Below are 15,332 nucleotides of genomic sequence, written 5' to 3' on the forward strand. Positions count from 1 at the left end.
CTATTACAATAAACAATGCTGCAATTACCAACCATCTGGGTATACATCATATTGTCATTATGCAAGTGAATCAGTAGGATAAACTACTAAAAGTGAAATCGCTTGCTCTAGGGCAGTGGTTCTCAACCAGAGGCAATTTTGCCCCCAGGGGACATTTGGCAATGCCTAAAGACATTTCTGTGGGAATTAGAGGGGTGCTGCTGGCATCTAGTAGGTAGAGGCCAGCGATGCTACTAAAAACCCTACAATACACAAGACCTCCCCCTGCCCTGCCGCCACAAGAAAGAATTATCCAGCCCCAAATGTCAGTAATAATGTGTTTAGGGTGAAAAACCCTGCCTTAAGCATATGTGCATGTTAATGTTTGGTAAACAGTGCTAAATTCCCCTTTAATTCAAGACAATTACACTTCTACAGTAATGTTTGAGACTGCCAGTTTTCCCTCATTCTCTCACTACAGTTTTATCAACTCTTTGATCTTTGTCAATCTAAGAGAAGGAAAATAATATCCCATTATAGCTTTATTTTGTATTCTTTGTATTATGAGTGAGGTAGAACATTTTTCATGCTTCAGTTTTTTAGCTTTTCAGTAAACTCTTGAAAACTTTTGCCCATTTTTTCTATTAGTTATTAGTTTTTTCTTGTTGATCTATAGAAGTTATTTGTTTGGAGTTATTAGCTCCTTGCGATTTTAGATACAACATTTTTCCAGTTATTTACCTTTTGACTTTGCTTATGATCATTTTTGCTATGCAAAAAACTTTCATTCTTATATAACTCACTTTACTGATGTCATAATTTCTAACTTTTATATTTTGAAAGGCCTCTTCATTCCAAGATTAAAAATTTTTCCAGTATTTATTTTAGGATTTTAATGGTTTTATTACTTACATTTAAATACCTGATATACCTGAATTAACTTCAGTGTAAGTCATAGCTCCAACTTAATTTTTTCCTTAATGGTTGCCCAGTTACCCCAGTTACCCCATGTCATTTATTCAATAATCTGGCTGTCCGGCCGGGCGCGGTGGCTCAAGCCTGTAATCCCAGCACTTTGGGAGGCCGAGGTGGGCGGATCACGAGGTCAGGAGTTCGAGACCACCCTGGCTAACACTGTGAAACCCCGTCTCTACTAAAAAATACAAAAAAACTAGCTGGGCGAGGTGGCGGGCGCCTGTAGTCCCAGCTACTCGGGAGGCTGAGGCAGGAGAATGGCGTGAACCAGGGAGGCGGAGCTTGCAGTGAGCTGAGATCCAGCCACTGCACTCCAGCCCGGGCGACAGAGCGAGACTCCGTCTCAAAAAAAAAAAAAAAAAAAAAAAAATCTGGCTGTCCATTGATTAATGCCATGCCACTTTTATCATAAAGGTATCAACATCAAAGTTTTATCAAATATTTATATACTTATATGATCTGTATCAGGGTTCATTAAAGGACCTTATACATTTTTCTTTGATCTTCCAGCCTAATCCTGAGCTTGTTTTAAATATTGTAACTTTATAACATATTTCATTACCTGATAGGGCTAGTCCTCTCATTTATTCATTTGGAATTTGGGGATACTCTTTTTAGCCCCCCCAAAAGGAATTTTTGAGTCAGTTGATTTAGATTCTTAACAAACAAAAAAACCTTCCTTGGTATTTTAATTGGAATATCGTATTTCACAGATCAACTTAAAGAGAACTAATATTTTTATTATGTTGAATCTTCCCAATATGGTATTGTCTTTTAATTCCTTGCTTCACAAAGCACAATCTGTGGCACTAGAAACACCTGGGAGCTGCAGACTCCCAGGCTACCCTAGACCTACCCACTCAGAATCTGCATTTAACAAGATCCCCAGGTAATTGGTTTGCACCTTCCACTCTTTCAATACACTATAAAACAAGCCAATAATTTAATTTTTATTAATTTGTTTTCCGAATGCAATAATAAATTGTCAGGTGTTCAGTGAATAGCTCCTGTCTATTTAGCATAAACAAACAACTGTGGAGAGACCCAAAGATGTGGGCAGAACCATCAATGCATACTCCTGTCCAGATGGTGATTTGAGAATACCTAAGATAAATATTATGAAGTAGCAAGAAAAGAGTACTAACAGCAGGGGAATAGACTTTACTGATCTAGTCCAGCCAAGTCACTCAACAAGTAACAAGCAAAAACTATGACAAGCCCAAGAAAGGGGTGGGAGGGATCAATATCAAGAATTGCTATATCACCTAAAATATACAGCTTCCAACAAAAATTATGAGCTAGGCAAAGAAATAGGAAAGCATGATCCACCCAGGGAAGGCAAAATAAACTGCCTTTGAGGGAGAGCAGATGGTGGACTTAGCAGACAAAGTCTTCAAAGGAGCTATTCAAAAAAACAGAGGAGGGGCGGAGCAAGATGGCCGAATAGGAACAGCTCCAGTCTCAAACTCCCAGCGCGAGCGACACAGAAGACCAGTGATTTCTGCATTTTCAACTGAGGTACTGGGGTCATCTCACTGGGGAGTGCCGGACAATCGGTGCTGGTCAGCTGCTGCAGCCCAACCAGCGAGAGCTGAAGCAGGGCGAGGCATTGCCTCACCTGGGAAGCGCAAGGGGGAAGGGAATCCCTTTTCCTAGCCAGGCAAACTGAGACACACAATACCTGGAAAATCAGGTAATTCCCACCCCAATATTGCGCTTTAAGCAAACGGGCACACCAGGAGATTATACCCACACCTGGCCGGGAGGGTCCCACGGCCACGGAGCCTCCCTCATTGCTAGCACAGCAGTCTGCAATCTAACCACAAGGCAGCAGCGAGGCTGGGGGAGGGGCGCCCACCATTGCTGAGGCTTAAGTAGGTAAACAAAGCTGCTGGGAAGCTCGAACTGGGTGGAGCTCACAGCAGCTCAAGGAAACCTGCCGGTCTCTGTAGACTCCACCTCTGGGGACAGGGCACAGCTAAAAAACAACAGGGGAAGCAGCAGAGGCCTGTGCAGACCTGAACGACTCTGTCTGACAGCTTTGAAGAGAGCAGTGGATCTCCCAACATGGAGGTTGAGATCTGAGAACGGACAGACTGCCTGCTCAAGTGGGTCCCTGACCCCTGAGTAGCCTAACTGGGAGACATCCCCCACTAGGGGCAGTCTGACACCCCACACCTCACAGGGTGGAGTACACCCCTGAGAGGAAGCTTCCAAAGTAAGAATCAGACAGGTACACTCGCTGTTCAGCAATATTCTATCTTCTGCAACCTCTGCTGCTGATACCCAGGCAAACAGGGTCAGGAGTGGACCTCAGGCAATCTCCAACAGACCTACAGCTGGGGGTCCTGACTATTAGAAGAAAACTATCAAACAGGAAGAACACCTATACCAAAACCCCATCAGTACGTCACCATCATCAAAGACCAGAGGCAGATAAAACCACAAAGATGGGGAAGAAGCAGGGCAGAAAAGCTGGAAATTCAAAAAATAAGAGCGCATCTCCCCCTGCAAAGGAGCGCAGCTCATCGCCAGCAACGGATCAAAGCTGGTCAGAGAATGACTTTGACGAGATGAGAGAAGAAGGCTTCAGTCCATCAAACTTCTCAGAGCTAAAGGAGGAATTATGTACCCAGCGCAAAGAAACTAAAAATCTTGAAAAAAGAGTGGAAGAATTGATAGCTAGAATAATTAATGCAGAGAAGGTCATAAATGAAATGACAGAGATGAAAACCATGACATGAGAAATACGTGACAAATCCCCAAGCTTCAGTAACCGACTTGATCAGCTGGAAGAAAGAGTATCAGCGATTGAGGATCAAATGAATGAAATGAAGCGAGAAGAGAAACCAAAAGAAAAAAGAAGAAAAAGAAATGAACAAAGGCTGCAAGAAATATGGGATTATGTAAAAAGACCAAATCTACGTCTGATTGGGGTGCCTGAAAGTGAGGGGGAAAATGGAACCAAGTTGGAAAACACTCTTCAGGATATCATCCAGGAGAACTTCCCCAACCTAGTAGGGCAGGCCAACATTCAAATTCAGGAAATACAGAGAACACCACAAAGATACTCCTCGAGAAGAGCAACTCCAAGACACATAATTGCCAGATTCACCAAAGTTGAAATGAAGGAAAAAATCTTAAGGGCAGCCAGAGAGAAAGGTCGGGTTACCCACAAAGGGAAGGCCATCAGACTAACAGCAGACCTCTCAGCAGAAACTCTACAAGCCAGAAGAGAGTGGGGGCCAATATTCAACATTCTCAAAGAAAAGAATTTTCAACCCAGAATTTCATATCCAGCCAAACTAAGTTTCATCAGTGAAGGAGAAATAAAATCCTTTACAGATAAGCAAATGCTTAGAGATTTTTGTCACCACCAGGCCTGCCTTACAAGAGACCCTGAAGGAAGCCCTAAACATGGAAAGGAACAACCGGTACCAGCCATTGCAAAAACATGCCAAAATGTAAAGACCATCGAGGCTAGGAAGAAACTGCATCAACTAACGAGCAAAATAACCAGTTAATATCATAATGGCAGGATCAAGTTCACACATAACAATATTAACCTTAAATGTTAATGGACTAAATGCTCCAATTAAAAGACACAGACTGGCAAACTGAATAAAGAGTCAACACCCATCAGTCTGCTGTATTCAGGAGACCCATCTCACATGCAGAGACATACATAGGCTCAAAATAAAGGGATGGAGGAAGATCTACCAAGCAAATGGAGAACAAAAAAAAGCAGGGGTTGCAATCCTAGTCTCTGATAAAATAGACTTTAAACCATCAAAGATCAAAAGAGACAAAGAAGGCCATTACATAATGGTAAAGGGATCAATTCAACAGGAAGAGCTAACTATCCTAAATATATATGCACCCAATACAGGAGCACCCAAATTCATAAAGCAAGTCCTTAGAGACTTACAAAGAGACTTAGACTCCCATACAATAATAATGGGAGACTTCAACACTCCACTGTCAACATTAGACAGATCAACGAGACAGAAAGTTAACAAGGATATCCAGGAATTGAACTCATCTCTGCACCAAGCAGACCTAATAGACATCTATAGAACTCTCCACCCCAAATCAACAGAATATACATTCTTCTCAGCACCACATCACACTTATTCCAAAATTGACCACATAATTGGAAGTAAAGCACTCCTTAGCAAATGTAAAAGAACAGAAATTATAACAAACTGTCTCTCAGACCACAGTGCAATCAAACTAGAACTCAGGACTAAGAAGCTCAATCAAAACCGCTCAACTACATGGAAACTGAACAACCTGCTCCTGAATGACTACCGGGTACATAACGAAATGAAGGCAGAAATAAAGATGTTCTTTGAAACCAATGAGAACAAAGATACAACATACCAGAATCTCTGGGACACATTTAAAGCAGTGTGTAGAGGGAAATTTATAGCACTAAATGCCCACAAGAGAAAGCTGGAAAGATCTAAAATTGACACTCTAACATCACAATTAAAAGAACTGGAGAAGCAAGAGCAAACACATTCAAAAGCTAGCAGAAGGCAAGAAATAACTAAGATCAGAGCAGAACTGAAGGAGATTGAGACACAAAAAACCCTCCAAAAAATCAATGAATCCAGGAGCTGGTTTTTTGAAAAGATCAACAAAATTGACAGACCGCTAGCAAGACTAATAAAGAAGAAAAGAGAGAGGAATCAAATAGACGCAATAAAAAATGATAAAGGGGATATCACCACGGACCCCACAGAAATACAAACTACCATCAGAGAATGCTATAAACACCTCTATGCAAATCAACTAGAAAATCTAGAAGAAATGGATAATTTCCTGGACACTTACACTCTTCCAAGACTAAACCAAGAAGAAGTTGAATCCCTGAATAGACCAATAGCAGGCTCTGAAATTGAGGCAATAATTAATAGCCTACCAACCAAAAAAAGTCCAGGACCAGACGGATTCACAGCTGAATTCTACCAGAGGTACAAAGATGAGCTGGTACCATTCCTTCTGAAACTATTCCAATCAATTGAAAAAGAGGGACTCCTCCCTAACTCATTTTATGAGGCCAACATCATCCTGATACCAAAGCCTGGCAGAGACACAACAAAAAAAGAAAATTTTAGACCAATATCCCTGATGAACATCGATGCAAAAATCCTCAATAAAATACTGGCAAACCGGATTCAGCAGCACATCAAAAAGCTTATCCACCATGATCAAGTGGGCTTCATCCCTGGGATGCAAGGCTGGTTCAACATTCGCAAATCAATAAACGTAATCCAGCATATAAACAGAACCAAAGACAAGAACCACATGATTATCTCAATAGATGCAGAAAAGGCTTTTGACAAAATTCAACAGCCCTTCATGCTAAAAACGCTCAATAAATTCGGTATTGATGGAACGTACCTCAAAATAATAAGAGCTATTTATGACAAACCCATAGCCAATATCATACTGAATGGGCAAAAACTGGAAAAATTCCCTTTGAAAACTGGCACAAGACAGGGATGCCCTCTCTCACCACTCCTATTCAACATAGTGTTGGAAGTTCTGGCTAGGGCAATCAGGCAAGAGAAAGAAATCAAGGGTATTCAATTAGGAAAAGAAGAAGTCAAATTGTCCCTGTTTGCAGATGACATGATTGTATATTTAGAAAACCCCATTGTCTCAGCCCAAAATCTCCTTAAGCTGATAAGCAACTTCAGCAAAGTCTCAGGATACAAAATCAATGTGCAAAAATCACAAGCATTCTTATACACCAGTAACAGACAAACAGAGAGCCAAATCATGAATGAACTTCCATTCACAATTGCTTCAAATAGAATAAAATACCTAGGAATCCAACTTACAAGGGATGTAAAGGACCTCTTCAAGGAGAATTACAAACCACTGCTCAGTGAAATAAAAGAGGACACTAACAAATGGAAGAACATACCATGCTCATGGATAGGAAGAATCAATATCGTGAAAATGGCCATACTGCCCAAGGTTATTTATAGATTCAATGCCATCCCCATCAAGCTACCAATGAGTTTCTTCACAGAACTGGAAAAAACGGCTTTAAAGTTCATATGGAACTAAAAAAGAGCCCGCATTGCCAAGACAATCCTAAGTCAAAAGAACAAAGCTGGAGGCATCACGCTACCTGACTTCAAACTATACTACAAGGCTACAGTAACCAAAACAGCATGGTACTGGAACCAAAACAGAGATATAGACCAATGGAACAGAACAGAGTCCTCAGAAATAATACCACACATCTACAGCCATCTGATCTTTGACAAACCTGACAAAAACAAGAAATGGGGAAAGGACTCCCTATTTAATAAATGGTGCTGGGAAAATTGGCTAGCCATAAGTAGAAAGCTGAAACTGGATCCTTCCTTACTCCTTATACGAAAATTAATTCAAGATGGATTAGAGACTTAAATGTTAGACCTAATACCATAAAAACCCTAGAAGAAAACCTAGGTAGTACCATTCAGAACATAGGCATGGACAAGGACTTCATGTCTAAAACACCAAAAGCAATGGCAGCAAAAGCCAAAATTGACAAATGGGATCTAATTAAACTAAAGAGCTTCTGCACAGCAAAAGAAACTACCATCAGAGTGAACAGGCAACCTACAGAATGGGAGAAAATTTTTGCAATCTACTCATCTGACAAAGGGCTAATATGCAGAATCTACAAAGAACTCAAACAAATTTACAAGAAAAAAGCAAACAACCCCATCAAAAAGTGGGCAAAGGATATGAACAGACATTTCTCAAAAGAAGACATTCATACAGCCAACAGACACATGAAAAATGCTCATCATCACTGGCCATCAGAGAAATGCAAATCAAAACCACAATGAGATACCATCTCACACCAGTTAGAATGGCAATCATTAAAAAGTCAGGAAACAACAGGTGCTGGAGAGGATGTGGAGAAATAGGAACACTTTTACACTGTTGGTGGGATTGTAAACTAGTTCAACCATTATGGAAAACAGTATGGCGATTCCTCAAGGATCTAGAACTAGATGTACCATATGACCCAGCCATCCCACTACTGGGTATATACCCAAAGGATTATAAGTCATGCTGCTATAAAGACACATGCACACGTATGTTTATTGCGGCACTATTCACAATAGCAAAGACTTGGAATCAACCCAAATGTCCATCAGTGACAGACTGGATTAAGAAAATGTGGCACATATACACCATGGAATATTATGCAGCCATAAAAAAGGATGAGTTTGCATCCTTTGTAGGGACATGGATGCAGCTGGAAACCATCATTCTTAGCAAACTATCACAAGAACAGAAAACCAAACACCGCATGTTCTCATTCATAGGTGGGAACTGAACAATGAGATCACCTGGACTCGGGAAGGGGAACATCACACATTGGGGCCTATCATGGGGAGGGGGTGGGGGGAGGGATTGCATTGGGAGTTATACCTGATATAAATGATGAATTGATGGGTGCTGATGAGTTGATGGGTGCAGCACACCAACATGGCACAAGTATACATATGTAACAAACCTGCACGTTATGCACATGTACCCTAGAACTTAAAGTATAATAATAAAAAAAAAACAGAGGAAACCATGTTTAAAGAATTAAAGTAATAATAATATCTCATCAAGTAACGAAAATCAATAAAGAGGTAGAAATTCATTTTTAAAACATAGAAAATCCGGAATCTTTTCAATATGATGACTGAAATGAAAAATTCACCACAGGAGATTGACAGCAGATTTAAGCCAGTAGAATAAAGCATTGGTAAACTTGTAGATTGATAGAGATTATGCAGATTGAGGAGCAGAGAGAAAAAAGAATGAAGAAAAATTAACAGTCTCAGAGAAATGTGGAACACCACTAAGTGTACCAACATACAGGTAATGGGAGTAATAGAGAGAGAAAAGAAAGAGAAAGGAGTAGAAAAATTTATTCAGATGTAATGGCTGAAAATTTCACCAATTTGTTGAAAAGCAGTAAGCCAAATATCCAAAGGGCTCAACAAACTCCAAACGGAAGAAATGCAAATAAATCCACACCCAGAGACTCATCACACTCAAAATGTTGAATGGCAAAGCAAAGAGAAAATATTGAAAACAGCAAGAGAAAACAATTCATTACATACAAGAGAAGCCCAACAAGATTAACAGCTGATTTCTCATCCAAAACAATGAAGGCCAGAAGGCAATGGGCTGAAAGAGAAAAACCTGCCACTCAAGAATATTATATCCTCAAAATGATCTTTCAAAATGAAAGCAAGTAATCAAAACACTCAGATCTTGGTTTCTAATGTCATTCTCAAATAAAAGACACCAAGCCTCCTTGGAGAAATGGTGGATTCTAGGACTGAGGCAGAAAATATCTAAGATAAGCCTAGAACATCTTCTGATGCCAGAAAGGAAGTGTTCAAAAAAAAAAAAAAAAAAGGCCATAAAGATGAAGAGAGTCAAACGGACACCAAATTCAACTGAAAGAGCTCCCAATGGCCAACCTGGAACAATCTGAGCAACAAAATAAATAATGTAATACAGTCACATGCCACATAAAACATTTTGGTCAACAATGAACCACTTACGAAGATAGTCCCATAAGATTATAATGCCATATCTTTACTGTACCTTTTCTATGTTTAGATATGTTTGGATACACAAATACTTAGCACTGTATTATAATTTCCTACAGCATTTAGTATAATAACATGTTTTTCAGGGTTATAGCCTGGAGCAACAGGCTACACAATACAGCCTAGGTGTGTAGTAGGCTATACTATCTAGATATACCATCATAGAGTACACTCTATACTGTTCACACAATGATGAAATTGCCTAACAATGCATTTCTCAGAATGTATCCCATCATTAAACAATGCATGGCTTATGATATTATAACCCAACATATAAAACAAATATCTATGAATTGAAACTGATATAAATAAATGATGTTAAAAATAAATAAATGGGCCGGGCGCGGTGGCTCAAGCCTGTAATCCCAGCACTTTGGGAGGCCGAGACGGGCGGATCACGAGGTCAGGAGATCGAGACCATCCTGGCTAACACGGTGAAACCCCGTCTCTACTAAAAAATACAAAAAACTAGCCGGGCGACGTGGCGGCGCCTGTAGTCCCAGCTACCCGGGAGGCTGAGACAGGAGAATGGCGTGAACCCGGGAGGCGGAGCTTGCAGTGAGCTGAGATCCGGCCATAGCACTCCAGCCTGGGTGACAGAGCGAGACTCCGTCTCAAAAATAAATAAATAAATAAATAAATAAATAAATAAATGAGGGAGAATAGATAAATCTCCTATACAGAAGAATTCCAAATAAATTATGTGGGGCATAAATCCCTACTCCTTAAGTATGGGCTGTACATAGTGACTTCCTTTCAAAGAGTACAGTATGGAAAGGAGGGAGAGTAACTCCACAGTGAAGAAATCCGTAACATACTATCCATCTACGTGATCAAGGTTCACATCAATGATGAGTCATGTTGATAGTAGACTCCCTCGATATGACGTGATGTGAATGGCACTTTATGTCTGTGGTCTTCCCCCTCAAAACACATAAACCCCAATGTAATCATGAGAAAAACATCAAACAAATCCCATTGGAGGAACATTCTACAAAAACCTGACAAGTACTCCTCAAAACTGTCAAGGTCATCAACATCAAGGAAATTCTGAGAAACTGTCTCAGCCAAGAGGAGCTTAAGGAGACATAGCAGTAAATGTAATGTGGATATCCTGGGTGGGATCCTGGAACAGTTAAGGGACGTTAGGTAAGAACTAAGGAAATGTGACAAAAGCACAGACTTTGATTAATAATACTGTATCAATACCAGTTCATTAATCGTAATAAACACATTGTACTGATATAAGAGGTTAAAATAGGGGAAACTGGGTATGAGGTGTATGGCGGTTCTCTGTACTGCCTTCACAATTTTCCTGTAAATCTAAAACTTCTAAAATAAAAGTTTATTTTTGAAAAATGAAGGAAAAATAAAGACATTCCCAGATTAACAAAAACCTACAGAAGTCACGGTTGGCAGACCTGCCTTACAAGAAATACTACAGGAAGTTCTTCAAGCTAAAAACAAGTGATACCCTACAGGAATATGAAATCGACATTAAAAAAGTAGTGCAAATAAAATTAACTGTATAATAGGTAATTATAAAAGACAGTATAATTGCATATTTCTTCTCTTAACTGATTTAAAAAGCAAGTGTATAAAAATACATATATAATTGTATTTGGGGAACTATAACATGTAATCATGGAGTGTATTTGACAGTAACAGCACAAAGGAGGCAGGTTGAAACAAAGCTGTATTTACATAAGAAACACCAGATAGTAACTCAAATTCACAGGAAGAAATGTAAACAAAAAGTTAATATGACAAACTCTGTGAACATATTTCATCTCCTTTCTTCTTTCAGCTTTTGAACTCCTCGCTCACACCATTAAAAAAAATTAACTCAAAATTGATTATAAACCTAAACATAAGAGCTAAAATTATAAAACTCTTAAAAGAAGACAGAGGAGAACATCTTCTGATATTGGGTAAGGCAATGGTTTCTTATATATGACACCAAAAGCACAAGATCAAAAGAAAAAAAAATGGATAAATTGGACTTCTACCAAAACTAAAAACGTTTGTGTTGCAGACAAAACTATCAAGAAAGTGAAAGAAAATCCACAGTATGGGAGAAAATATTTGTGAATCTTATACAGATGATCCCTGACTTACAATAGGTCAACTTAAGTTGTTTTTTTTTTAACTTTAAGATAGTGCAAAAGCAACACACATTCAGTAGAAACCATACTTCGAGTATTGATATAACCCATTTTTCACTTTCAGTACAGTATTCCATAAATTACATGAGACATTCAACACCCTATTATAAAACAGACTTTGTGTTCGATGATTTTTCCCAGTTGTAGGCTAATGTAAGTGTTCTGAGCATATTTAAGATAGGCTAGGCTAAGCTATAATGTTTAGTAGGTCAGGTATGTTAAATGCATTTTTAACTTACGATATTTTCATCTTACAATGGGAAAGTTAAAAAGATAAATAACCCAAGTATAAACCAAGCAAAGGACTTGACTAGACATTTCTCAAAGAAAGATAGACAAGTGGCCAATAAGCACATGATAAGATGCTCCATGTCATTAGAAAATTCAAATAAAAACCACAACGAGATATCATTTCATACCAAGTAGGATGGCCATTTTTTAAAAAAACTGAGAAAAAGATGTATGGAAACTGGAACCCTCACACATTGTGGGAATACGAAATGGGGCAGCCACTTTCAAAAACAGATTGCTAGTTTTTCTAGGTGTTACACATAGAATTACCATGTATAACCCACAATTCAACTTCCAGGTATATGTCCAAGAGAAAAGAAAACACGTCAAGAGAAAAGAAAACACATCAAGAGAAAAGAAAACACGTATCCACAGAAAAACTTGTACCAGGATGTTCATATCAGCATGACTCATGATAGTCCCGAAGTGGAAACCCAAATGTCCACCGAGTGATGAATGGATAAATAAAATGTGATCTATCCACACAATGAAATGCTATTCAGCCATACAAATAAACAAATGATACATGATACAAGTGTACCTTGAAAATCTTATTCCAAGTGAAAAAAGCCCCTCATAAAAGACCACATATTGTATAATCTCTTTTAAATGAAATGTCCAGAATAGGCAAATCCACAGAGGCATAAAGTAGATTAGTGGCTGCCGAGAGCTGGAGGGTGAGAGTGGGGTGTGGGGAATGGAGAAGGATCTTTTCTTTTCTTTCTTTCTTTTTATAAATAAATGTACTTAAGTAGATTTTTGTTTTGTTTTGTTTTGAGATGGAGTCTCCCTCTGTCACCCAGGTTGGAGTGCAATGGCACAGTCTCGGCTCACTGCAACCTCCACCTCATGGGCTCAAGCGATTCTGCCTCAGCCCCCCAAGTAGATGGGACTACAGGTGCCCACCACCACGCCCAGCTAATTTTTGTATTTTTAGTAGAGGCTGGGTTTCATCATGTTGGCCAGGCTGGTCTTGAACTCCTGACCTCAAATGATCTGCCCACCTCAGCCTCCCAAAGTGCTGGGATTACAGGGTGAGCCACTGCACCTGTCCTATGGGGAAGGAGGTCTAATGGGTGCAGGGTTTTTTTCTGGGGTGATGAAAATGTTCTAACATTATTGTGCTGATGGTTACACAACTCTGTGAATATATTATAATCCACTGAACTGTACACTTTAAATGGGTGATTATATGGCATATAAATTAAATTCCAATAAAGCTATTTTCAAAACATTAACAAGAAAACTAAAATATACTAAGCAGTGAATGCCCGGCTTTAAAAAAAATCAATTTTAAGTTTTACTTTTAATCTAATAACTATCAACCCAAGGAAAAAATACATAAGGACCAGAGCAATTCTGCATTAAGAGAGTTCACAGGTTTTTGCTTTAACTTTGCTTCTTGCCACTCTGTACTGAGACTGGGGTTTTTTTGCGGAAGGTGTTGGTTCTCCATCGAGAAAATGATGTGCATGCTGTGACGTAACTTAGATGTGAATAATCCTGTGGCTTTGGGGCCACTGTAGACAAATTTGGGGCCACACAAGACAATGACACTAATAATCATACAGTTTTAGAGGTTAACAAAGCGTCATTATATGTGGTCCTCTCTAGCTACTACAATAAGGGCAGTAGATCTATTTCACAGACATGGAAACAGTCCTATTTAAAAGCTTGTTCAAGACTAGAAATTGGCAGCACCAAACCTTATGCCAGGCCTTCTGATCACGAGTCCAGCACTCTTTCTCCTGCACCCCAAAAAGTTCTCTTTGCATCACATCCTACGTGCATTTAAGTTAGGGAAATTCAGCTATCAATGCTCAGCAAAGTAATGAGAGAGGTAAATTGCAATTTAGATAGGCAGGGAGCTCAGATGACTCCATTCACCTCTTCACACAGTGACCACAGGCCTTGGAGTGAGCCCAGGACAGAGGTCACAGGTCTGCTGTCCTTCAGCTGGTCTCTGCTACAGGCTACTCAGGCTATGAGTGTCCAGCCCGGGTATCAGGCAAGATGTCATATGGTTATGACTTCTCTTTCTTTTCCTCTCTCTCTCTCTCTCTCTTTCCTCTCTCTGTCTCTCCTTTATGTCAAACATTCATTTTGGCATGTGTACTTTTTTTCCTATCAGGGACATTACTACATGCATTAAACATTTTTCCTGGGGTTGTATACACGAAACTTTGAATATTGTACTTTATGGGTCACTTAAGGAATTCCCAAATGTTATTTGGACTCCACGAAATTTTTGTTTTCTGAGGTGACTCTAGAACCCAACCCAGCAGTAAAATGTGACACACCTGGACTGTAGGTCTCCAGGTGCCACTTTATGCTTTGATGGCCCACGGCTATTTTGATTTTTACGGTCTAGGCTTTTCTAGATAAACAAGCAAGGTGGCTTAGATCTTGGTGGACCTTGACTCAAGCCCTTATAAACACAAGGAGACAAATACCAGAAACACCACATTTTGCCCTCTCCTACCTCCTCTACTTGTAGTGTTTCTTTTTCAATTTTGTCAAGTAGCTCTTTTCTCAGCAAGATCTCCTTGTCCAGATTGATGTATATTTCCATCGCCTTGTGAAGCTTGCTCTGAAATATAACAACACAGCAAGTCATGAGCTAAGATGACCTCTCAGAACCGCAGGAAGGGGAGACAGCTCTTTGTTAACGAAGAGAAAAGCAGGACCATCCAGAAAGTCCAAATTGCCTTTCTCACTGTTGCCCAGATTTTCCAGATCCTGATGTCTGAGAACTGGTGCGGGAGGAGAGGACATTTTGGAGTTTTGTCCTCAGCTGGACAGGCAAAGAAGTAAGGCACACGGGGACCTAAATCCTGCCCGACTATTCACTAAGAAGATCTTTGGGGAGGTCCCAGAACCTTTCTAAACTTGGTGCTGAGGCACATGGAGAACATTCAACAAACAGCTGCCGTGACTATCGCATGTGGATGGAGAGTGGGGAATACTCCTCATAAGGTGGGTCTACTGCTATCTTCATTTATAGGTGAGAAAACTGACCCTTAGGAAGGTAAAACCATTTCCCCAAGGACACAGAGACCAGGGAGAGCCGGGAATTGAGCCCATACAGTGAGATTCCACAGCCCACAGGCTCCATCACTGTTTCATCACCTAATGAGGCCGGGCCTGCTAGTTTTAGAGGAGTCCTGCAGGAGCACAGCCTTGCAGATTCCCACGGCATCATCTGCCCTTCACTGGCTCCTGCAGGCCCCACCCCTGCTTCTTAGATTGGTCCCCTTTTGACCACTCTCTCTCAGTGGGGAAGAGT

The 15,332-nt window shown here is 40.0% G+C and overlaps 1 protein-coding gene across 2 annotated transcripts in view; it reads right to left on the bottom strand.

Moving 5' to 3' along the window:
* Window positions 1-15,332, bottom strand: part of CCDC113 (coiled-coil domain containing 113) — a 39,198-nt gene that overhangs the window by 5,433 nt on the left and 18,433 nt on the right. For both annotated transcript variants that reach the window (XM_030925559.1, XM_030925560.1), the window contains one exon: window positions 14,529-14,636. In XM_030925559.1, coding sequence (XP_030781419.1) covers window positions 14,529-14,636 — 108 coding nt within the window. The remainder of the gene's footprint in view (window positions 1-14,528; window positions 14,637-15,332) is intronic.

Source organism: Rhinopithecus roxellana, chromosome 20, assembly GCF_007565055.1.
Source record: "Rhinopithecus roxellana isolate Shanxi Qingling chromosome 20, ASM756505v1, whole genome shotgun sequence".
In the NCBI taxonomy this organism is placed as follows: Eukaryota; Metazoa; Chordata; class Mammalia; order Primates; family Cercopithecidae; genus Rhinopithecus; species Rhinopithecus roxellana.